The following is a 19,179-nucleotide window of genomic DNA, read 5'->3' as shown; positions in this document are numbered from 1 at the left end:
AGTACTGACAGTTTGTTGGATCCGTTCTTCATTGTTATATGTACCTGATTATATCTAGGGATCCCTTCACTTGTTTGTACTGCGTATGGAAGTACCAGACCAAGGATGAAGCGTTCAAAGCTAAAGGTCCAGAGTCAAACGTTAAGAATAAAGTCAAAGTCAAGGTCAAGGTCAAGGTCAAGGTCAAGGTCAAGGTCAAGGTCAAGGTCAAAGTCAAAGTCAAATGTCAAGATGCTCCCATAATTCACAGAGTACTACGAGTACTACAAGTATTACGAGTATTACGAGTACATTGATCCGAAAATGGAGCCAGCTTATTCTCCCCATTCCCATTAACCGCGGTACATACGAGTACATAGTACATAGGTACATACATAATATTCACATCGCATTAGTACAAAAGTATACCTGAATCACCGAGTTGAGATGAACAACAAGCATTTCCTGCCCTGCCTGCTTCCTCCTTCCTGCGTGTCTATATGTATTCTAGTAGATTATGCAAAACATTGTGAGAAGGCTCGAAGGATAGAACGAATATGCAGGTAGTCATTCAATCCTTGTCTGTATACGAAATGGTCCCTTTCTTTTTTTGAAAGAATAAATGGAGTTGTGATAAGAAGGAAAAAGATCTTCCATCTTTTATCTTTTCTCCCATCTCGTAAATATCAAGCATCATTTACCAGAAATCATCTGACTACCGGTACTGGCAGTCTGATATAAATCATCCTTACATCCATCCGTACATCCTTACAATCATTCTCACAATTATCTTATCGATAAGCCAACCTAGGTAAGTGATAGTAAATTATCGATTATCTATAATCACCTACGACTACCTCTTACTACCTCCGACTACCTCCTCCTCCCTCCCTTGGCTCCGAGATACCCAGCTCCCTTGTCACCTAGTCCTCTCACCAGCTCCATCTATCTTCTGCAAAGCGGAGGCACAATCACACAACCCACGATAATACTCTGTCTGGACTCACTCTGTACAAATGAATGCGACAACACATCTCTGCACAACTTGAATACTAAAGTGGGAAGTGGTAAGTGGTGAGTGAAAAGTGAAAAGTGGGAAAAAACACATGATTTATGTAAGTCGTCTCGTCTCGTCTCGGTCATACATATCTACAAATGTATCCTCAATTCTCAAATCCAAGATTAAGTAAGTCTGCTTGTCTATATAAATCGCTATTCAAATCGCTTTCTTATTTCACACGCACATGTCACTTACCACACTATCCTATTATCGCTTCTTGTCCTACGACATCAGATTGATCTCGGTACTTTTGCTTAGAATATCTCTCATCAATCATTTGAATGGTGAGAAGAAGAAGCTGCGCGGTATGACATTATATACATGTAAATACCTCATTTTTATCCCTCAATTCTTTGGTCTCTCGACCTAGATATCTCTATATCTATGCTATCCATCTCATACCCTCCGATATCTTCAAATAAAGCTCACAAGATTCCCCAATTTCACATGCGAAACTCATCGACACACACACATACAAATGCCAATAATAGCATTGTCTCATCTATAAAAGTGAGTGATCATGCCATCCCTTTCCGTCGCGCAAACAGTCTTATCTTTTAGGACCTTTGAGACTTTCCCACGCGACTCTTTGTGTGTGTGATGTTTTAGCTTTACTTACTTATTTCTTACTTGAATCCCAATTTTTCCCCTATTCACCATCATGTCATTTCATCGCAGCTTTCTAATCTTGACATTCAGACAATATCCAATAATCCTTCTAACCACGATACACCTTTTATGACAACGCAAATCTTCCATACTATTAGCTAGCTAGCAAGCACGAGAAGTAGCTATCTGCGAGTAGAACAAAAGAAACCGTCCCAAAAATGTCCAACGAACGCCTCACGTTCCCAACCTATCTTCTCCCTTCCTTCTCCTTCCCCTTTCGTCGTCGCACATCCTCTCCTAGCACAAAAACCGCATCGCTCAACACAAGTACAAGCGCAAATCCTTTGGTTCCAGGATTAAGCTATTCGCCTACCAGTAGCTGTAATGAAACTCCACTCGCATCACCTACATCTGGGAGTTTTCTCTCGCGCATTCCAACTACTTCCACCCACAAGAGTGGGAGTTGGAGCGAGAATGAGAATGAAAACGAGAGTCATGATTTAACTTCCACTCCCACCTCTCCTCCTCGCACCAAACCTCTCCCTCAACCTCATCTCTCCCGTCCCTTTCCCTCTACAATCCGCTGTCTCACCTGCTCCACCCACATCTCGTACTCCTCGCAAATAATCTCCAAAGGCTTTACCGGTCGCCACGGCCGTGCCTATCTCGTCGCTCCGCCTCCTTCTTCCCCCGTTCCTCAAATCCCTCCCTTTCCACCCACCGCTCACGATCGCTCTAAAAATATCTCCAACGTCCGCATCGGGCGTCCTGCGAATCGAGAATTGTTAACAGGTCATCATGTCGTCGCAGATGTAAACTGCGCGGTTTGTAATACGTTGTTAGGGTGGAAATATGTGGATGCGCGGGAGGCGGGCCAGAGATACAAAATTGGAAAATTTATTTTGGAAACGAAGAGGGTGGGGGTTGTAGAGACGTTTGAGGATGAGGATGTGCGGACGCATTCGCTTGATTTTCGCGGCGAGGAGGATGATAATTTGGGATTTGGGGGGGTGGGAATGGGGAATTTTGGAGGTGCGAGGAGAGATGGAGAATTACATATTTTGAATGTGGAAACGAAAGAAGAGGAAGAAGCGAAGGGGTGGGTGAATTTTGATTCGGAAGATGAAGATGAGTGTGAGGAACTTTTTGCGGGGATTTGGGATGCTGAGGTGGCGCAGAAAAGAAGGATTAGGAGGATTGATCGGAGGAGGAAGGAGGTGGAGAGGGAGAGGTTGGCGAGTAAGGATAGTGGAGTCGGGGGGTTGTAGGAGAGGGGGATTAGGGAAAGAGGGGGATAGGAAGGGTGGTGGGGGTGGTGGTGATGGTGGTAGTAATATATAATTGGAAGGATTATGGAAATAGGAGGAGCTGATATGAGATGCGATGGGATGCGATGGGATGTGATGTAAAGGGGTTTATGACTACTCTATGATTTATGACGGAAAGAAAGACGGATGGATGGATAGATATACATTTACAAGGATGGATGGAGGAAAGGCATTCTGAAGGAAAATTTCTGGGTGTTTTTGCTTTGTCTCATTTGGGTGGTCTAATTTGTGTTGATGAGAATCTTGAGGGTTCCTCTCTTTTCTCTTCTTTGGGTTGGGGATTCGTGCTTCGTTAATCTATCTGTGATTTGAGGACTGATGGGATGGGATGGGATGGATTGGATTGGATTGGATGGGATGGGATTTGTTGGGAATTTTGTATCGTGATGGGGATATAGTATAGTATAGCATGGTATGATATGATATGGTACAGTAGGGTATAATATTGTATAGTATATTATTGTATTAAGTAGTATACATAGCTTTTTTTATAAAGAGAGATGTTTACTTGCTTGCTTGCTTGCTTGTTTAGGGTGCGTTCGGATCGATTTATTTCGACTTATTTGAGATTATTTACTAAATAATTTAGATTTAATAATTGAAGTAATAGGTTTACCGAACGAACACTTAAGGTTATGAAATAAATTATTAGGGAATTATTTGACAAATAAATGCGTTTATCGAATGTTTAGAGTTATCAAATAATTCCTAATAATTTATTTATTTGATAAATAATTTTTAAAATAACACATGCTTTTCAGATTCTTATACATTAATTATAACATAGTTTTTTGAAGTTTATAAGTAAATTTTTAATAAATCTTTATTATTATCTATTCCTATCATTTTTCAATATCATTTCAATATCATTCAGATATATTCAATATCACTCAAATATATTAACCTTGATACTTTTATCATTTTAATATTATTAGAGATTTCATAAAATGAATTGGAAATCGATCCGAACGTATCCTTATTATATGTGTATGTATATATATATGTATATAAATATGTATATATCTAAATATATTAATCATTCTCTTTCTATTCACTTGATATCTCTATTTGATATCTCTGTTTGTTTGATTGGTGATTGATAGTTGATAATTGATAATTGAGATTTGAGATTTAGGGTTTGGGTTTGGGGTTTGGGGTTTGGGGTTTTAGGATTTGAGATTTGAGGGTTTGAGATTTGAGATTGAGGAAGGGGGAGGCAATGGAAATGGAAATGGAAATGGAAATGGAAATGGAAGAGAGGAGAGGAGAGCAGAGGGAAGAAGACGGGAGGAGGAAGAGTATTATAGAGAAGAAAGAGGGTGAGAGAGATGAACGAAGGGGAGAAGGGAAGAAGGGGAAGAAGGGGGAAGGAAGGGGAAGAAGGGGAGGGAAGAAGGGGAAGAAGGGGAAGAAGGGGAAGAAGGGGAAGTTTCTAGGGGTCTGGTTGTGTTATTGTGTTATTGCATTGTGGGAGATTCTGGGAGATTCTGGGTTTGGGTTTGGGTCTGGGTGTAGGTGTAGATTTTGTGAATTGTGGATTGTGAGGGATGTGAGGGGTAGAAGAAATGGAGGAGATGGAGGAGATGGAGGAGATGGAGAGGAAATTTGGGATAGGATTCTATTTCTGAAAGTTATATTCATTTGATTTAATTTGATTATAGATATTTAGGTAGATAGGTCTTGATAGGTTTTGATATCTATCTATAGTTGGACGGATGGATGGGTGGTTGTGAAATTTTGGGATTGTGAAATTATGAAATTAAATAAAAGGGTTAGCGATGTAAGTCTTACTTTAGGGGGAGAAGGAGAGGAAGAAGGAGGGGGATAGATGAGTTCTAGCGGGAATCTAGGAATCTTGGAATCTGGGAATATTTCTTACTGCGCTGGAAGTTGGGGGATGATAGGTAGTTAGGTAGATGTTTGGGACTGGCATTTATAAGAGGCGTGGCACTGATGGGATGGGTTGGGTTGATATGGTTGTGGGGAGGGAGTGTGGAGGTAGGGAGGTAGTTGGATGGAGGGGATCATACTAGGTAGGTAAGAGTATATTTTGTTCGGTGTGCCCACCTAGTAGGTGTTGAGTATTGAGTTGAATAGTAGGTAGTAGGTACTATCTAGTGAGAGTTGGATGATATATATATAAAATGATTTGCGCTGGATGTATATACATTTTTTTTTTTTTTTTTTTTTTTGGAAAATCGAGGTTCGATTTCTATATGTGTGATGAAGGTTTTGAAGGTTCTTTGTGGTTTTGTGATGGTGATTAGATGGGTAGATGGTAGATACTAGGTAGGTATTTATGTTGATTTCTTGAGTAGGTGTTATGATACTTTTGAGTGTGCTTGGGATTGGGATTGGGATTGGAGGTTGTGAAGATGAGGCTGGAGTATTTGAGGGTATGAGGATATGAGGGGTTAAGGTAGATACATAGGTAGTTGATTTGTTGGCGAGTAAGAGTATGGTTGACTAAGGTTTTATGGGATATATACCTAGTATTGCTTTGAGAGATTTGACTGATAATGTCACGTACATACCTGGTATTTATATCTTACCATTAGAATTACTAGATAGTTCATAGAATTATATAGAGAAAGAATATTAATTGAAAGAATATTTAGCAAGCAAGTATTCATCTCATTGTTCAATCTCTTACATAGGTAGGTATCCAGATATCCTGCTTCTCCCTATGAAAAACGCTCTTCAACTCAAAATATCAAAAGGACTTCCCCCTCAAGTTCTAACAAACGAATATATCTATACTGCAAAGTTCCATAAGTTCAATAAAAGTCCTAGAGAACCCTCTCACAAGCTACTTAGTGAAACACTTTCATTCAAAACCCCATCAACTATTCAAGTCAAGCACTCTCACCACACCACTCGAACGACTAAGCAAACCAAAACCCAAACCCAAACCCAGAATCTACAAACCATACCCTCGAGCATCTTAGTGTCTCGGCGTCCTAAGTGGGATTAGCTCCCACAAATTCAATTTTGGGAAATGGGGTAGTGCTTCTTGTTTTGTTTTGTTTTGTTATTCTTTCCTTGAGTTTGTTTCCACAACTTCAGCTTCTTGGACTTTAACACAACGATCTCACAACGAATTACCATAGTTTTTGGTTGCCAACAACACAATGATATAGTTTTTTTTATTTGTGGATAGCACCAATGGATTCTTCTTCTTGGGGGATTGTAAGTTTTCTTTCTCCTTTTCTACGTCTTTTTCAACTATCTTTTGGACCTTGAGTCGCCGTCAACTTCAACTCTAACTCTTGAGTTTGAAACTTGAGGCTGCGCTACAGGCAGGTAAAATCATATGTGCCACTACTTCAAGAGGTTGCACTTGTACTTCGCAGTATTTGTCAATTGATCTTGATGGTTAAAAACTGACGATGAATAAATAGGAACGAACTTCTTGTCCAGTTACTTCCTGGTAAAGTGACGATGAGCTGATCACTTGATCTGCAAGATCGGAGGAATACTGTTAGAGTCTTGATGCAGGTGAGATATTAATCAAGTATCTACGGGTTTGCTTGGCTAACTTTGAAGTTGCTGCTAGATCAAATTCTCAATGCCTGACCTTCTGAGCACCAAACCTGCAAAGATCGAGGACGCAGAATTACTCTGGCTTTCGCTCTTTCTTCATGATTCCTGTGGTCTCTGATCTACGTCGCTTGGCGACAAGCTCGTCGCGGTCGTTGCCGATGATAGCATAGCGTCAAGAAAAGAAGTAAGTAACAACTACCTCTTTCTGTCTTTGGGCTCTGCCAACTCAAACAATAGACGCCATCATGATGTGGCCTATACACAACTAGAGCTGTAAGTTAGAGACAAGCTTGTGCCTACAGTTTTCCAACTTTTGCAAGCTTTCTCTAACACCATCACCACCATAGAAATTTGAGGTTTGGCACAAGCACACCGAGAACCTATAACGAGAGATATTACTACGTTCAGGATTCAACGGTACGTAACTGATTCCAAAAATTACCTCTTATTACTAACGTAGAATCAGTACTACGAACGGAATTCAGCCAACGCAGCATGCATCACCGTGAATCTCCTCCGGCTTTCTCGGTCGGTAAAGAAATTGGTGGCTTGGCTGGCACGATCGATGAGAAGAGCCGACATGGACTCGGCACTCAATACTCTCGCTAGAATAAGCGTTGGTGTTCCTCATGCTGATGAAACTTTCTCGTTGACGCACGCTGATTCTTACTTGTGTCGTTAGAAACAAAACAATATTGATCGACGGCTTCAATCGCCTCCGATCAGCAAACGAAACGTTCTACCGGTCGCCTTCATACTCACCCCGGTGCGGCTTGGCGCCGGCTCTGATACTCAGGTAGCAAGGCCGGGGTGGGCGAATGATTGGAAAGGGAGTTAGGTGGGAGTTTCTTCATGGTATGTATTCAAATCTTGTTGCGGATTGTATACACTTACTAATCTTTTGATAGGGATTGGGCATTGAACAATACTGAACAACACATCCAAGAGACACTTCTCGGCGCGAGTGGTAATATCGGAATGAATGGGAGGAAGAGTTTAGCGGTTTGTTTAATACAATGGCAACATATTCACCTTGAGGTTTTCCACTGATTGCCGTGATCGTTACAAGAATGACGGGGAACTGATCCTTGTCCCTGGTATGTAATTTGTGAAATGTATTGCATATCCATCGCCTCGCTGCGAACGATCCAACTCTTCAATAGTTGTGATCGTAAGAGATAATGCTAAATGTGTGTACATGGTGCTGGTGGTAGTATTCACAACGAGATTCGGAGAATGTAAGTTTTCTTTTCACCCAATTTCTTGAAGTACAAATCACTAACACATCATCAGACATATACCTGCCGTCTTCAAACCTTGGCCATTTCATACCGGGGTCACTCCGAAGACTTCGTCACAACCTCCACGCCTGTCTACTCGCCAGGGCATATCGGCTACTTGCCTGATGCTGACCAATATAGAGTACTTGGACCACGCGTCCAAGACTCTTAAACGCCTGTAAGGGTGCTTTATCTGCATGGATGGGTTGGGTTGGCATTTATAGACCAATGTTCCAACTCAACCCATCCAAGTACCATGGCACTAAGAAGGGTGGTCTGGTCAATCCAGCCGTTGACATGTGGTTGTCTTCCTTCGGCAAAGTGATTAGTAAGTTTCTTAGCTCTTACTTTCGTGTCTGATGTCTGATGCTGATTTTGAATAGGATAGAATCGGGCACCATTTCAATGAAGAGTAAATCAAGGAGATCGGAGAGATGAAAAGTCTTTTCGAAGCGATTGATGAATGAACGGATCCCGTTGACGACGATGAAACGGGTTTAAAATCTCTCACGACTGCATTGAGTTTTCTGCACAGAACTGTCTGTAAGTTTTCCAGTTCCAAGTTCATTCCCATGCTAGAGTTCTTTAAACGGATTTGTACTGACGCAATAGTAGTCTGATCCATCACTTCAAACTTCCTCTGAAGTCCTTTATTGACTAAAAGACCACTTCAGTGGCAATTCCTCTTGGCCTCGGTCATTGAAAGAGTCCTGTGGACCTTCTCGGAAGACCGGAGTGCACCGCTCCTTCCATTCGTCCGACATCAAGATCAGTGGATGATGCACCCTTCTGGTGGTGATTCAATGTACGTATTAGGACCTCACACCATCATCACCCATTTCTCTTGTTAGTTGGTACTAACATATTCTCAGCTCGACATGGCAATGGAGAAAGGTGACGAGGAGGCTATATCGCCAACTCTAGCCTATAGAGAGAACGAGAAGACGTGAGGTTTCTTTCGAATTTTCAAGAAAGACTCAAGAACTGATGGTGAGAAGTGGGGGCTAGATCTCTCATACCTCTACCAGGGGTGGAAGTCCCGGGCGGCTGAAAAAATCGTGGTGGAAATCTGTCATTACTGCTACTGCAGATATTGTATATAGACAGTCATAGGAAATGAAATGAAGTTTCCCGTAGCCGCTTCGGCGTGCATCTTCATATGATTTGAGTGATATTCATCATGCGTGGAGATTGGGATGGTTGTCTTTTGGTATCGGTAAGTTTCTTTGTCCTTATTACTGGTCGAATTATGCTAATTCTCTTTGCACGTAGACAGTGTGTCTGTGGTGATAAGTCTTCGTCCTCGGATGTCTGATAGGATGTTGAGAGGTAAATCATCATTTAATGTCTTGGATTTTGAACTCGTGCTAATGAAAATCTACCAGCTCTACTCCGCTACTTGGTTTCATAACGAGGGATCTCAGTCACGACCTAACAGCTTTCCTCATCAACCATCTTCTTTCTCATGATGATTGAATCCAAGCACCATTCTATGGAAGTTCAAGATTTGAGCTCCTCCTGCAGCCAAATTGCAAGTCTTAGCTCTTTCTGGCCAATTATCAATCAAGTCAAGGGGTAGTCATCGAAAGCGGTTCCTCCGAACTGAAAGCAACGTTGTTATCCTGATTTTTGAAGGAAACATCAGCAAGCACCATCCACTAGCATTGGTCCTATCCTCATTGCTGAGGTGCAAAACCAAGCACTAACCCTCGACTTTGTTGGGGCTCTTAAGTTCTGTGGAGAGTTTCTTGACGATCCGACACATTTGCCTGCCAGTCCGGAAATTCCTCGATAATTTCCAAGCCACTGTCCAGAAGGAACATTTGAAAGCATCCAAATTCTCGGGGCGAAGAGCCACCACCATTCCACTTCATTGGTGCGGTGGAGACATTCTCTAGAATTCACCACATTTGCCTTCCTATGCAAGAATTTCATGACAATTTCCAAGCCATGCTCGAGTTGTCCAGAAAGAACATTTGAAAGCCTCCATATTCCTGGGTGTGCAAAATCGAGCACGACCCCTCGATTTTGGGTGTCACGACTCCCTATGCAAGAATTCCATGACAACCTCCAAGCTATTGCTCGAGTTTTCCAGAAGGAACATTTGAATGCCCCCTAACGGGTGCGAGATCAGACGCCCCCACTCGATTATGGGCTCTCACACCCAGTCGAACCAACCACAATCGAAACCGATCCTCCTCCCGATACGTCCCCCGCCTACATCGCCTCCACATCCTTGAGCTCCAAGCGCCGCGGTTTCCGACGCTCCTGGACAGCACCAATCAACGGATTTAATTTCACTGGTTTCGGTGTTGGTGGCGTGGCCTTCACCATGCAAAGCTAGTTCCTATGACTATTGTAGTCGGTAATACGAGGTTTGAAGCTGTTCCTTATGGACGTCCTATCGAGGACATTGGAGCTGGTGCATGCATTGTCAATAGACAGGAGTGCATGGACTGGAAAGATAAGTTTGAGGGGGAAATTGAAGAGCAGATACTGCAGGGATTCTCCAAGATTCGCCATGTTTACTTTCCGGTTCAGGAATTTCACGATAATTCACAATCTGCTAAGATTGTCCAGAAGGAACATTTGAATGCCTCACAATTGTCCGGTTTCCTGGCAACTTGCTGCCAGGAAAAAGGAAGAGAGATAAGCGCTGGAGCGTCGTTTGGCAGAGCCGCACTTGTTGCGACGCTCTCTGCCCACCAGAAGGAGCATTGGATTTTTTTTAGCAAACTAAAATCCAATTGCTGGATTGTCCAGAAGGAACATTTGAATGCCTCAGCAATTGCTCGGCCCTGTTTCCCTGCGCCCAGTGCTATGGGCAGGGAAATACTGGCCTCAGCCCGTCAGCAACTCTAGACCAACGTATGGATGACCACGCAGGAGGGGAGGAAAGGAAGGGGGTAGGTCTGGAAAGTGCAGGTCGGAGGAAATCCGAGCGCGAGCATGAAATCGTAAGTACTTGCCAACAAACAGCCTTCTTATCTTCATCGCTGATTCTATGTGATATATAGATCTTCGCAAGTGTCCAGAAGGAACATTTGAATGCCTAAACAGTTGTCCGGGTTTCTGGCGACTTGCTGCCAGAAAGCAAGATGAACGATTAGCATTGGAGCGGCGCTCTCTGCTAAATAATAAGAAATGAAGCATTGGAATTTTCAGAAATCTGACATGCAATTGGTGGATTGTTCGATATCGTCTTCATCGTGTGCCGTTTTGTATGTTTGATATTGGAGGGGGTTTCAAGGTGGTATGAGATTGAACGAGGTCTTGCATCATTTGTTGATGGCCGCGTGGGATTGGGAGGGCAGCGGTGGAGGGGTTGAAGATGGAGAAGGTACAAAGATTGGCGGGGTTTGAGATTATGATCATGTTTAATGTGTTATGGTAGCTTTACTTTATATAGCAATATATTCCGTTCACTCTAGCCGCTTCGGCGTGGCTTCTTGATGTGTGTTTTTGAGGTTCGTGGCTTTCGTGCACTAATTTTGCTTGAATTTTTTCAGAATATAGCTGGTAAATACCAGGAAAAGGATGGTGACGAGCTCTAGGACGCAGCAATACCAAGCTAAGCTTGAAGGTTGAAATGACGCTCGAACAGGCATGCTCCTCGGAGGAACCGGGAAATATGCTGGATATTTGATGCAGATACCAGCGGGTGCTCATTTCTTTTGAGGTAAGTGAACTTGGAAATAGACCTTATCGTAGTAGATTCTGGCTAATGATAATGAAAGTAGCTTTGGAACAGGACGGCGATATCCATGTCTTAAGATGGGATAGTTACCACAAGTCTTTGGAAGAGACATTAGCATTCTAGATCGTCATCTCCAAGACGGAGATGATCTCAAAATCATCTCTCCGGAATTCGACAGAGTTCAAGAGAGAAATGTTTCTCTGTGCGTTCCAGTATTCCTCAAAAGCAAAGTAAGAAGAAGAAGGCAAGACGTTTGGGACTTTATCTTCCTGGCTTTGGAAATGGGGAAGGGAGGCCTTTCCTCTCCCCTCTCTCCCACCCCCAAACCTGGGAGGAGATGAGCAAAGCTTCTCCATACGTTCTAGTATTCCTCAAAAGCTTCATTGGAAACTTGGCGAAGATAAATTTAATGATGCGACAGGAGGCAATCTGGGGATGTGTAAGCTTATGGGAGGAACTACTCGAGAGAATCGACCGGTAAACCCGGCTAATTATCCGGCCAATTCTTTTTACATTGGAGTGAAAGGATTTCGAGGTACCGAGATTTGTGTCAATTGGAGTTTACTGAAATTGCCGCCGATAGAAGGTGATAGAGCTTTACATGGCCACTTTTAAGAATGGAGAGCGATATAACTAGTCAGCATTGAAGCAGGCTAGACACGAAGAGGCGGGGCTACCTACTCCAAGAGCTGTCATCAAGATAGCTAGATGGCGAACGTCATGAGAACTTGGACCAGTGTGGCTGACACACCATAAGCTCCCTCTATGAAAAGGCAACAGACACCTCTCCGCGCGTTATATTCGGCATGGCATTGCCAACAACACCGACTCTCGATACCTCCTTGCCGCTCCCACCGTCTTCGTCTCCGACACCCAAGTAATCTGTGAATATTCTTCACGGGTTCTCGGAGACACAAAGCCACTCACACTTCGCTCGTTCCTCGCTACAACATCCCACATTGAGCATGGACCTACTTCCTTCCTTTTCTTTGGAAGAAGAGCTTAGCGAAGCCGAAAAACGCATCCAAAAGGCAAGCATCTCCGAAATCGTTAACAAGCATGGGGTTTGCTCGAGTGCTTTAGTTGCAACTCCAGATCTTGCTGGCTTGCTTTACCTCTACGACGGGCAAGGTAACTGAGGACGTTAAATGATAACAACGCTGAGCAGCAGGTCATTCGTATCAGAATGATCAAACAAAGCGATTCGAAGTACGGCTCTTGCTGCAAGACTTACCGGCAAGGTAACTGAAGACGTTCACGCTACGCATCCTTGGCCCAAGGGCCCGATTTTTCGTTTGGTCGGCGAGAGGAGAAGACAAAGCTCGAAACCCCAAGGTAAGTTCCCTATTCCACAAATTCATCTGGTCCAAATACTCATTATAATTCTAGGTTGCCGGATGAAGTTTACTCAGCTATCCTCACCATAGGAGGGCTGAGGTACAGAAGAATTCTGGGAGACGATCGCTCATTCTCCGCCTGATACTTCAGGTCATGATTCTTCGGGATGCACCGAATGGTTCTGTGACAAGTCCAATTGTATAGCCTCCAGACGAAATCTATTCAAAGGGGTACAACGTGAGGAGAGCAGCCGTTGACCAATGAATGTTGTTGCCTCTTTTGAGGAATAATGTATATAAGAGCATGACCCCAACCATGCAGAAGATTAGTTTGAAGCCTGAAAATAGTATCAATTGCCAGATTTTTGAAAATCATATTTCGTCGTCTAGTATTTGTTCCACATTGTTCCACATTGCGATTTCGTTTTTTTCTGAGAGCAGACGCTGAAAGGATCAAGAACGGGAGTCTGTAGGGCACTGAAGCGTTGATATGTTTGATTGTTCCCAGTAAGAAGACTGATGTAGTGAAGCCAAATTTGACATTAATGGATTTCAAATAGCAACGAAAGACCTTTCCCACCAGGCGTGTTTTGGCATGCAATTTCGGTTCGAACTGGCAGAACACAGTGGTGAGTTTGAGAAATATCGTGATTCGAATCCGGACACGACCCCATAGCAGGACCTTTATAGTTTGGTTCAGAATGACTGTCAAGCTTTTGTTTCCAGACTACTGTGACTCCCAGTCGTCTTGTTATTTGAGAAATACTGTGAAAGCGTGAGCCGATATTGAGCATTAATGTCACCTCTTACACGATTGAATTCAAGGGCAACCAAAGCTCCTAAGTGCGATATTGGGTTTAGAGCTCTGGTTGACTTCCCTATTGAAAGACAGGACCATCAGTAGCGGAGGTGACGAGTTCGTAAGATCGAGTTTCGAAAATGACATCCTCCAGCTAGACTTCTGAAAGCAAGTCGTCCATCGACACTTTACAAACAGTCTCGGCTTTTCGTTGCAAATACATCCTAAGTAACGTTTCCTATACCGGGAAGTATGCGACTATCAAACTATACAACACTTTTGCGGATACGAGATCGCCGAGTAGATTTAATTTTGCATTGATGATAGTAGATCCATCTTAGGGAAAGAAATGGCAAAGTTTTGTGCACTTAAATCTAGAGCCGCCCGAGGGATACAGGTATGATTTGCTAACCAAAATCACAAGATTGAGCGCACCAGCTTTGTAGAGACTAAAGCACCGAGAGGATGAGAACTATGCGAGAAGCGGTTTCTGGTACCATTGAATGGAAGAACAACAGAACTGGAATTCGTAAAAAGGATGGAATGAGGATTGAAAGATGATAGCTCAGAGAGGAGAGATAGTGAGGTGAAGATATACGACCTTAGCGAGTCTAGGAGAGCTGGTTAGAATCTACCCTGAGATTTTAAAACCAGCCTCTTACTTTGAGGATGGAACCATGTCAACTGAAAGCTATGAACTTGTTCTTAGATTGATGAGATTTCATCGGTGGAGTGTAGCAGGTGGTCGGTGGCGAGCGAAAGTCGGCGAGACTATCGATTTACGTGATGTTATCTGGAAGGAAGTTTAATCGAATAGTGTTGCTGGTTTGGCTGAAATGATATGCAGAAGTTGATGTTTGCTGTTCCGCAATAGCAATCGATTCCATATTTTGGATTGTCCTTGGAGAGAAAAGGGGAGTTGCAGAAAGCTTGTCGACAATTAACTAGCTCTAGTGCGAGACAGCCTTCACTTTCGGCTCTCAGCTTGACGAGATGATGATACCTCTCAAGAAAATTGATAACTCATTCCTACCATGAAAGGTAGAAAACCGTTGAGGAGCATCATTCTCGCCAGTCTCGTAGAACCATATTCGGGAATTATCGTCATGGGAGAAAAGCAAACGGAGAACAATGCACATCAACTTGTCAGAGCTCGCGCAGACATCGCCTGAATTTCTCTTCTGAGAAACTCTACCTATATAAAGTACTTGCCTTCATTGGCAATAGACATGCAAATATTTGAGTTGCATTCTGGAAGGAGCAGAGACAGAAGTAAACGTCGATATATATCATCTTGATACATCCTCCAATAGCATGGGGTATGTTTAACTCTGCTAAATAACTAGACATCTTGAATATATTCAAACAAGACGATGCCAAATAATAATGAATGGGGATGTGACCAAACGAAATACTTTGTCTGTGCTGGTGTAAATTTGTTCTCCCGTTGCCAAATATATCTTTTTTGAAGAGGGTCTTGGCATTCAGAGATACAAATGGTGATGAACATTTTCAACTCATTCAGAAAATGGCAGATATGTTTCATCCACGGTTGCTGAAGACTTTCAAGGAGGAATGAATCATTCATTCTCTCTCATCCACACTTACCCATTTTACCATTCCATCAATTCAAATTGTGAATGCCGAAACCGAGGAAGTGAAGTGGAGTGGAGGACTGGAGGACCGTGCAGTACAGTACTTATCTTGATCACGTGTCAGCAGATCCTATCAGCACGATTTTTATCTGAGCTGAGGTAGGCCGTATTCGTACTAGCGTCTCACAGCTACTGTGCCTTCCGATAATTAAGCGTTCAGGCTTAGCAGTTCTCCGTACAACAAAGAGTTTAAAGAGTTTGTCAACTTCGCCCCAAAAGCCCTTCTTTCTCTTACATCTCCATCTTCATCAACGTTCTTTTCGACATCAACACAACCACAACTTCACGTCTTTACGACCAGGTTTTCGCATCAAAAGAATTTGTACAATTGGAAAAGATACTTGCACTGTCGGGAAAGAACTTAAGGAAAAGGAAAACAATTGATTTGGAGGGAAAAGAAAAAGAATAATACAAAGAAGAGAGAAAGAAGAGTGGATCATCTTGGTGGTGCAAAATTGTGTTTGGTCTTGTGGAGGAAAGCGGCAGTTTTCAAAGAAAGAAAGAAACATCACAATAGCAGTATTATCTGCAATCTTGTACAATCATTTCCTTTTGAGAGAGCTTTTTCTGTGTCACCAGAGTTATCTCCAGTGATCGCAATCATACTTGATTTCACTTCATTTTCTTGAACGGAGAGAAGAATCTTGATATTGCACCGGTCGCATTCACGAACTATCCCTTCTACCCTTCCATATTCCATCATATTAACTTATCCCCAAGAGTTTACTTGATCTTATTGAGTGCATTGGAAGAGTAGTTTGTTTCTCTGTACACGCCAACGAAATCGATTTATTCAACTCGAGGATCAACAACTTCCTTTACAACTCCAACTTTTGATCAACTTAACCAACAGCAGTCATGACGTCCTCCGTGTTCTTCAAGTTCAGATCCCAAAAGGAACCCTCTAGAGTTGAATTTGATGGTACTGGTATCTCCGTATTTGAACTCAAGCGTGATATCATTATCAAGAGTGGATTAGGTGACGGAACCGATTTCGATCTTCAAATTTACAATGAAGCAGACAACGAAGGTAAGCATTTGTTATATTCCAAACTAGATGTCGATTCTGATGCTGACCATCATAGAATATGATGACGATACTACCGTTATCCCACGATCAACTTCGATCATCGCTCGTCGATTGCCTTCCATCAAGCCGGGAGCAGGAAGAGCTGCCAGATACATGTCGGGACAAATGCCGATAAAACAAAAGAATTCGTCGCGAAAAGAACAAGGAAAGCAGGCAAATGCAAAGGCCGTTGCATCTACACAAGGGTTGGCACAAATGAATAGTGCGATGACTGAGGAGGAGAAGATGGAAGCTATGTTTCAGGCTCAAAGTGATCAATGGACGGCACAACAAGAAGATATGGCCAAGTAAGTTAATTTCTCCTTTCCGATCTAGTAATCTGTTCTAACAAATCTATAGTCAAACCCCAGTCTTCCGGCCAGGTGGTAAGAAAGGTCAACCCCCACCAAACGTTCCAGATCATGAACCACCAACTGGTTATATCTGTTATCGATGTGGAGAGAAAGGTCATTGGATTCAGGTCTGCCCTACGAATGATGATCCAAATTTCGATAACAAGGCTCGGATTAAGCGTACAACTGGTATTCCAAGATCTTTTTTGAAGACTGTAGAGAAACCAGTTCAGTTGACCAATGATGGTACGGTGGATGATACAAAGACCCCATCTGGTGTGATGGTAAATGCTGAAGGAGAATTTGTCGTTGCTGAGCCTGATAAAGCTTCATGGGAACAATTTCAGGCTAAGACCAAGTCATCTGCTGCTGCCCAGAAAGCTGCTGCTTTAGGAGATAAAGTTTTGAGAGATAGAGGATTGGAATGCGCGCTCGACATGAGAATATTCATAGATCCAATGAAGACGCCCTGTTGTGAGAAGACGTATTGCAATGACTGCATTACTAATGCTCTTATCGAAAGCGATTTCACATGCCCAGGATGTCAGACTGATGGAGTATTGATTGATGATCTGAAGCCTGATGATGAGATGACCGAAAAGATCAAGACTTATTTGGCAGAGAAAGATGCAGCCGCTAAGAAAGAAAAAGAAGACCAAAGAGCTAAAAGTCCTAGCGTAAAGTCTGAGGCCACCAAAACGCCCCCCCAATCTAAAGCATCAATAATGGCAGGAAAAGCCAAATCGCCAACACCAAAGCAATCACCTAAATCAAAGTCACCAGAAGTCTCGAAGGTCTTGAAGAATAGTCCTAAACAAGGAAAATCGGTTACCCCAGTTGTTAGTGTTCCTGGTGCTCCGTCAGGACCTCAGGGTAAAAAGCGACCTGCAGATGAATTACTCGAGAATCCAAAAATTCCCAAAGGACCAAAAGCTATGCGTCAAAAAGAATCTGCCATGAACCCACAACAAAACATGATGAACGGAATGAACGCAATGAATGGTATGAATGGGTTTCCAAACATGAATAACATGCAACAACAATTCTACGGCAACGCAAATGGTTTCAATAACGGCATGCCAAACATGAACATGATGAACCAATTCGGTATGGGAGGTATGAATCCAATGATGGGCATGAATCCTATGATGGGTATGAATTTCCCGGGTATGAACAATATGCCTATGTTCAACAACTCAAACGCATTTGGTAATATGAATCCCATGATGAATGGAAATATGCCACAGATGAATGGCATGGGTAGAGGAATGAATGTACCAAATGGTGCAGCAGCTGGATTTCCTAATCAACAAAAGACTGTTTTTGCGGAACCTTTACCAAACGAAGAAGATAATGCATATTTCAGAAAACCGGTCAATCCTCATAGACATGTGGGAAGACAGAGGAGGGCGAGACCGAGTGATTACCGGGAACTTTAAAGGAATTTTGTGATATCAGAACTGATTTCCTCCGTTATCATTGATTTCAAAAGGTCATCAAGGGGCTCTTGCTTGAAATAAAAAATAACGGCTGGAGATTAAATACAACATCTTGATACCAGCACGTTGGCTTTTTCACAAAACCAATTTTTCTCAGGATCTGGCTGCTATTATCTCTGGTTTCAGATTGCCAAAACTCTCCGCATGTTCAACAACAATCAGCATCGTCACAAGGCTTTGCATCGCAGTGCAGGATTCTTTTTTCCCCACTAAGGCTTTTCTTTCTATCTATTTTCTTCTCTTTTTTAACTCTTTACTCTCTTCTCTTTCAAATTATACGCACGAAACGAAATACACTAGAAACGAATGGACATGGGGTGGGCGTGGCATTGGGAGGCATATTGCGGCTTACATGTAGTTTGCTTGCTACAGGCAGAAACAGACATTTTTGGTGTTAAGGTTTTTACTTTGGGTTATGTACCATTGGGATTGGGATTTGCGATTTGCAATTAGGATTGCAGTCTGGGATGGCATGGATATCGTTGCATTTGCATCTACATTTGAGGATGGGAGAAGGAAGGCATTTTCATGATTACGGTGAATGATGGGGCGGGAGGGCTTTTGATAGGAAGGACGAGTTATGGGAGTGCAGAGGAAAGGGGGATGAAGTACATAAAATGAATTGGGGTACATATTTGCAGATGAGAGATAGTAGATACCTTTTTGCGGGAATGGCGAAGTGAATGGATATTTTATCTGAATACTTATTAGATACTTGATGTGGTTTATGTGATCGTGATGTGATGTGATGTGATGTGATGTTTTATGATGTGTAATTTGCTTTGTGTGATGACTGACAAGTTTTCGATTAATGTACTCTTCTTATGCACACACCGATATCCAGCAATGTCGTTGTTCACTTCTACCAAAACCTCTTTTTTCGTTCTCGTCTATTGCCATAGAGGTTCTTCATATTCACATCCTATTTTCACCATGCTATTTCATTCGACACTATACCATCTCGTCCCCTT

The 19,179-nt window shown here is 42.6% G+C and overlaps 5 protein-coding genes across 5 annotated transcripts; 4 read left to right on the top strand and 1 right to left on the bottom strand.

Annotated features, from left to right (window-relative positions):
- Window positions 1-38: 38 nt before the first annotated feature.
- Window positions 39-296, top strand: EAF02_001961 (uncharacterized protein; the record flags this gene model as incomplete). The annotated part of the gene is made up of 1 exon (XM_038898009.1): window positions 39-296. The coding sequence occupies one exon, from the start codon at window positions 39-41 to the stop codon at window positions 294-296; it is 258 nt and encodes an 85-aa protein (XP_038761701.1).
- Window positions 297-1,866: 1,570 nt separating this feature from the next.
- Window positions 1,867-2,916, top strand: EAF02_001960 (uncharacterized protein; the record flags this gene model as incomplete). Its single annotated transcript, XM_038898008.1, has 1 exon — window positions 1,867-2,916. One exon carries the CDS (start codon window positions 1,867-1,869, stop codon window positions 2,914-2,916), a length of 1,050 nt encoding a protein of 349 aa, XP_038761700.1.
- Window positions 2,917-6,141: 3,225 nt separating this feature from the next.
- On the top strand, window positions 6,142-10,661 carry EAF02_001959 (uncharacterized protein; the record flags this gene model as incomplete). Its single annotated transcript, XM_038898007.1, has 12 exons — window positions 6,142-6,165; window positions 6,659-6,792; window positions 6,867-6,936; window positions 6,986-7,135; window positions 7,202-7,329; window positions 7,428-7,521; window positions 7,813-7,941; window positions 8,474-8,608; window positions 8,672-8,745; window positions 9,435-9,574; window positions 9,929-10,108; window positions 10,162-10,661. 12 exons carry the CDS (start codon window positions 6,142-6,144, stop codon window positions 10,659-10,661), a joined length of 1,758 nt encoding a protein of 585 aa, XP_038761699.1.
- A 3,651-nt stretch (window positions 10,662-14,312) lies between these two features.
- Window positions 14,313-14,519, bottom strand: EAF02_001958 (uncharacterized protein; the record flags this gene model as incomplete). Its single annotated transcript, XM_038898006.1, is given in 2 exon segments — window positions 14,313-14,403; window positions 14,416-14,519. 2 exon segments carry the CDS (start codon window positions 14,517-14,519, stop codon window positions 14,313-14,315), a joined length of 195 nt encoding a protein of 64 aa, XP_038761698.1.
- Window positions 14,520-16,145: 1,626 nt separating this feature from the next.
- Window positions 16,146-18,148, top strand: EAF02_001957 (uncharacterized protein; the record flags this gene model as incomplete). Its single annotated transcript, XM_038898005.1, has 3 exons — window positions 16,146-16,317; window positions 16,373-16,664; window positions 16,717-18,148. 3 exons carry the CDS (start codon window positions 16,146-16,148, stop codon window positions 18,146-18,148), a joined length of 1,896 nt encoding a protein of 631 aa, XP_038761697.1.
- Window positions 18,149-19,179: the final 1,031 nt, after the last annotated feature.

Source organism: Botrytis sinoallii, assembly GCF_014898435.1.
Source record: "Botrytis sinoallii strain Bc 23 chromosome Unknown BSIN_003, whole genome shotgun sequence".
Taxonomy (NCBI): Eukaryota; Fungi; Ascomycota; class Leotiomycetes; order Helotiales; family Sclerotiniaceae; genus Botrytis; species Botrytis sinoallii.
Note: the sequence above shows the minus strand (reverse complement) of the source record. Positions and strands in the feature narration are given on the sequence as shown.